Genomic DNA, 6,000 nt, shown 5'->3' on the forward strand with positions numbered 1-6,000 from the left:
TGTAGGAAAAACTTGGCTGCTTGATTAAAAGATAAAATTTAATTATAATTGTGTTAATATTTTTATGTTAATTTTTAATTAAAATTAAAATTTTATCTCGATAATTTGTAACAATATTATTTTTAAAAATTTTATAAAGGTAAAAATTTAATTTTATTTAAAAAAGAATAACAAAACTATTTAAACAACTGTACTTCAGTTTTTATCCTCATAAAAAAAACTAATAATATGAAATACACTACAAAGCAAAAGAAACGAGCATTAAATGTAATCTCTTGTGTCAAAAGCAAAAACTACATGATATGCGATATATTATCTATATATTTTATCCCTTTTTTTAAATTATTTTTAGATAAAATTTCAAACTTCATGCCCTTGATATTTTATGATTCAGTGTTGTTAAGAGTTTAAGATTTGACTGTCTTTCATTATAAAAAGTATGAAAAGATCAAATGAATAAATACACTTAAATGTCTTAAGTTGACACTAAAAACATAACAAGAATGGTAGAAATTTATATTAGAGCAGCTTAAACCCTTTATTTTTAGAAGCAAGTTGTTACTTATGGAATACTTCATCTAATTAAAATTTATTTAGAATTGATTTTCATAATTAATGGGCAAAGTTTTTCTTTTCAATTATCTCTTGGTATTAGGAGGTTGAATTCTATATGTACCAATTCTATAAGATATGGTAGTTTTCTAATGAAGTGATGATAACTTCCAATTTTGAGTTGGGATTTTCGGTTTTTGGTTAGTGGCTTTGGACCTGAAATCCTTAGTTTAGAATATTGTTCTTCATTAGGTGCTTATATGCTTGGCATCGTTGTCAATTGGGCAATTAGTGACGCTTCTAGAAAGGACTATTAGGGCAGGCAATAAGAACATATAATGGGGTGATCGATTTCTCCCTCTCCCAATTGCAATTCCATGGAGAATATTTTGCATGCTAGGTAGATTTTTATTATAGACCTCTAATTTATACATGATATATAATAACTTGTTCGTATTTTGGAGACATTTTTTAGCACATATTTGAGAAACTTGTTGATTAAGTGTGGAAAACTTATTTACCTTAATCGCACAAGGTAGTGCATGACTTTTTGCATCTTTGGTTAAAGCATTATTGTATTTATAGTTTTCAATCCAAAACCATAATGGGAGTGAGTAATTGTTAAGGCTTTATACAGTATGAGTGGGGGATATTTCCTTCTTTTTGCCTGGTCATGCTCTTTTATGACCCAAGATTCCAAGTAATATTGGAATTGAAATACGAAGTTTCCTCAGACACTTGCTTTGGAGAGGAGAAAGGACAAATTAAAGCATAATTTAAACATTTGTGAGATTAAGCTATTGCAGTGCTTTATTAGAAGAAGATCATTAGATAAGGATCTTGAACTAGATGATTTAGATGAGTAGTGGGAACTAGACCCTTTTCTTTTTGAAGTAGAGCTTGCACTTAACTTTGTAAATAGAAATTAATCATCATACATATGGGGAGTTATGGCGTGGTGAATCCACATATATCGAAAGCATTGATATGTTATGCCTTTTTTCACAATAAAAGTATGGGAAACATTATAGTAAAAACATGTCATATATCAAAAGTTTAGTAAAAGAAAGACAATCCTTTTAATTTATTATATGTAGCATGCCTACACCAAAAGTCCTAACTCCCAAGTCTCTAACCCAAGCTTGGAAGTGGTGACTCTTCTTACAGTATGAAGAGGGAAATTATCTTTCTTAATCAGCCTTGTCTAATGCTAACCAATCTTCTTAATCCCTATGAATTTGGGTTTTTTTTTTTTTTTCTTCAACCCAATTTGATTCTTATTGTTTTTTGTATCTCCATCATTACCCATTAGGGAAAGAAAAGGGATGAGGATTGTCGCCTGGACCTGTCTTAATTATCTAGGACGAAATATTAATTATCTTCTTGATTAGCTTTCTTTAATATTGACCAGTCTTACTATTTTTATTGGTTGACCAAGTACTTCTCCTCTTTTTTCTCATCCGTTAATTTAATTACACATAAAATCTATAGTTATAACTATTCGGTGCATAATGCACCTTTTTGTTTAGAATGCATGTTAGAAATAAACGTGAATACTTACGTTAGTGCTAATTTTAAGAAACTAGAAGATATTATGTCGAAAATAAATCAAGCTCTTATTACTTAAAGTTGCAATACATGTATATACAATTGTACAATAAAATTCGGATAAGATTAAAGTTTGATGGGGATTCTTATGTTTAGCTCTAATTTAAGTCATAAAGATAGTTTTATGTCATTCAACATCAACGACATATAAATTGCTTAATAAAAAAAATTTACCCTAGTAATTTTACAAAGTAAGAGAAAATCCATTTGAAAAATCAATTAAAACGTCGTGGGCTTAATGTAACAAAGATAGAAAATTAAGAAATCGTCATTTTATTAATAAACTAGTTTGACTTATTTTTACTCTCCTAATTAATTTCAAATTATGAAATTATGTTGTAGAGATAAGTCATGCATTATAAGTTGGTATAAAATAAGTAAATAATAATAATAAAATAAATCTAACAGTTTAAATAATATTAATATCCTCCAGTCAAATATGACCAAAAAGTTTAACTATATATGATACATAAAATTTAATTCCTTGTTAAATATATCCTGAATCACCATATACCAATCAGTAGTTTCTCCACATGCTCATCTGATTTTAGTTTATTTCTTCTGAATGATAATCAGCATTCAACAAACTAGATCCTAATTATGCATAAAGAGGTGAACTTCTTGCAACAACTTTTGCACCATTTTAGAAAATTCCTCCGTAATTGCCAACCCCTATTACTCTAATTAGATGTGTGGTTCTATTACGCGTAATTTGCACATAATACAAACACACATTCCATCTTAACCTTGTTTTTCCATCTTAATTAATACTATCTTCACCTCTGTCTCTCTCTCTCTCTCTCTCCTTATTGTCTCCAACTTTTGCCCCACTTTCTCCCTTCTTTTGCTCACCATCAACCCCATTTGTATTCAAAGTAGAATGGAATTCTTCCAAAAGGCGAAAGTGGTGCGCTTGAGAAGCCACCATGATAAATACATGTTGGCTGATGATGATCAAGAAACCGTGTTCCAAGATCGTAATGGGTGCTACAAGAATGCTAAATGGACGGTGGAGATTGTGGAGAATGCAAATGTAATAAGGTTGAAGAGTTGTTATGGGAAATACTTAACAGCCTCGAATATGCCATTCATACTGAGAGGCACAGGCAAAAAAGTGATACAAACATTGCCTAAAAGGTTAGATTCTTCTGTGGAGTGGGAACCCATAAGAGAAGGGGTTCAAGTGAGGCTGAGGACAAGGTATGGGCAATATTTACGAGGTAATGGAGGGTTGCCACCTTGGAGGAACACCATCACCCATGATGTTCCACATCGAACTTCAACAGCTAATTGGGTTTTGTGGGATGTGGATATTGTGGAGCTTCAACCAAAAGCCCTAGCTCCTAAACCAAGACCAAGACCTACGCCAATTACACCACCCAATCGTTCTATGAATCCAACACCAAAAGATCTTTCTCCTTCTCCTTCTCCTTCTACTTCATCTCCATTAAATTCGGACATGGATTCCCTTATTAAGATAGATCTGAGGTCTCCCACATCGTCAGAGGTTCGTCAAACGAAAAATTGGATTAAAAAATTTCGTTATTTAAATCATTAAAATTCGACACTGTATATGTATGTGATTTAATTATTAGTAGTATTACCTTTCACATGTTTTCTTTTATTATCTTTTTTTTATATATATACATGCATATAAAAGATACACTTCAAATATAAATATGAGATTTAATTATTAGAAGTATCCCATTTTAGTGGTACAAACAATATTTTTAAAAAAAAATATTTTGCAGAGAATATTATCCATTTACACTTTTCTTTGACATAACATATGAGATTTAAAAATTATAAACCAATGGATTGAATTGTATCCCCAATGCAGTTTTTTTTTAACTGCAATTGATTTATGTCCTAAAAATTTAACCATCGGTTCCTAGGAATTTTAATGAGAAATTAATTTTTAAGAATAAAGGAGGGCTCCTAACTTTTTAATCTAGTGAATGCACTAACATTGGTACTCAATTATCGATTGAGATTAAGTAAGTGTATTGTTTCCAAAGCAATATGATAGAGAAAATCACTTGTCACTAATTGGTATGTCTTCTTTGTATAACTCTTTCCTTTTTACTCCAATAATAAAATAAAATGTCAAAAAAGAAACTAACAATTGAATGAAAGAATGTTACACTTTTAAAGATAATTTTTTTAGTAATGTGTTTTTCAATTGAAGGAGAGATAAATATGCTTGTTATTTTAATTAACTTATATTAGTTGAGTACATGTCATTAATAACTATACGCAGTTATTTTTAAAACTACTTTTTCTATCTTGCATATTATGTTATGCAATTCATATTTTTCTAGCCAGTCAATTTCTTAAATTTTTCACATGCTAAATTGCATTGGAATATGATAAACTTGTAACATAAAAAAAAAAAAGAAAACCCATGATTATTAATAAAAACTATTATGCAATAAGATAGTATTGTTTTGTAGTTTTGAAGGAAAAAAAATATGATGGTACTATAGAAGCCAAAGATTCATATTACCATATTACTGCGTGCGAAGATTCGTCGTTAACAATGTTGGACTATTTTAAAATATGAATATAGATAGTTTTTCTATTTATTTGGTGCATGTCATTTTGTGTATTTCACGCAATTAAGTTTTCTAACATTGCTGATGTCAAGTGTTTTAACTTCCAAAATGCCTCACTTAAAAACCCCTGTTGAAACTATAAAATTTCATATTTATAAATTTTACATGTTGAATTTTATTTTATTTTTTTACCAATATATCATATTATTCCTGTTCACAAGAAAATTAAGATGATTTTCAAGATAGATTAGAAGTTTGTACGAAAAAAAAAATGTAAGAATAATATAATTAATTCTTCTAATAAAGTAGAGGAACAATGGAAAAGTTCTTCCTTCACACACATGTAAAGAAACAAAAAATAAAAAATAAACTTTACAAACTTGAAAAGTTGAAAAATAGAAAGAACAATAATGTGATGAATCTAGTGATTAATCAATTCCCTGTTCATCCACGCCAAGTGAAATTTGTACTTGGATTTCATAGTTATAGTAGAAATTGAAAATATCTTTATTTTTATCAATTAAAATGGCCATTTTTGTTCCTCATATGCAGCCGGAAGATATAGAAGAGTCTCAATCACCGGTAAAAGAAGGAAGAATTATATTTTATGATGTGGGTAATGAAAATGGTGAAGTTGACGATGGAAACAAAGGGGCATTCTTTACATTCAAGGGAAGTTGTGTGAGTGAGTTGAAGGATAAATTGAAAGAAGAAACAGGACTTGATGATATTCTTGTGTGTTGCCGCAATCCATTCACTGCAAAACTTTATCCCCTTCATTTGCAGCTACCTCCTAACAACAGTGACATGCATGTGGTTGTGGTTCCATCTTCATTTAAAGGTGAACTTTTTTCATTTCTATCTTTTATAACCTTAGCAAAATAGCTATATTAGTTCATAGACTGACCTGAATATATTCATCAAAATTGAGGTTTTAGACTTTTAAATTTAAGATTCAAATAAATTTAATTTTTTTAACCCAGTTCATTTAACCCGGCATCACAAGTGGGTTTGAGCCTAGCCAACTTCCATAGGCTTGGATTGCCCACATTTTATAAGAAAATAAGTTTATCTTCTATACAAAAATTAATATTTATTATTTGTAATATTTTAAATTAATAATTTATTTTATATAAAGTTTCTAAATTATTAATACAGTCAGTAGATCTTTAAAATTTGTTGAATAGATTGATAGTATTTTGAATTTTAATGTATTTGAAGTTATTTTCAATTTGTTGGATTAGATATGTGTTAATTTTCTTCACAGCAAATGTTATAAAAATTA

The 6,000-nt window shown here is 29.3% G+C and overlaps 1 protein-coding gene across 1 annotated transcript; it reads left to right on the forward strand.

The window, feature by feature from the left end:
• Nucleotides 1–3,040: 3,040 nt before the first annotated feature.
• Nucleotides 3,041–5,600, forward strand: LOC113867619. The gene is made up of 2 exons (XM_027503018.1): nucleotides 3,041–3,667; nucleotides 5,268–5,600. The coding sequence occupies exons 1-2, from the start codon at nucleotides 3,041–3,043 to the stop codon at nucleotides 5,598–5,600; spliced, it is 960 nt and encodes a 319-aa protein (XP_027358819.1).
• Nucleotides 5,601–6,000: the final 400 nt, after the last annotated feature.

This window comes from Abrus precatorius, unplaced genomic scaffold, assembly GCF_003935025.1.
Source record: "Abrus precatorius isolate BTA unplaced genomic scaffold, Abrus_2018 Scaffold5, whole genome shotgun sequence".
NCBI lineage: Eukaryota > Viridiplantae > Streptophyta > Magnoliopsida > Fabales > Fabaceae > Abrus > Abrus precatorius.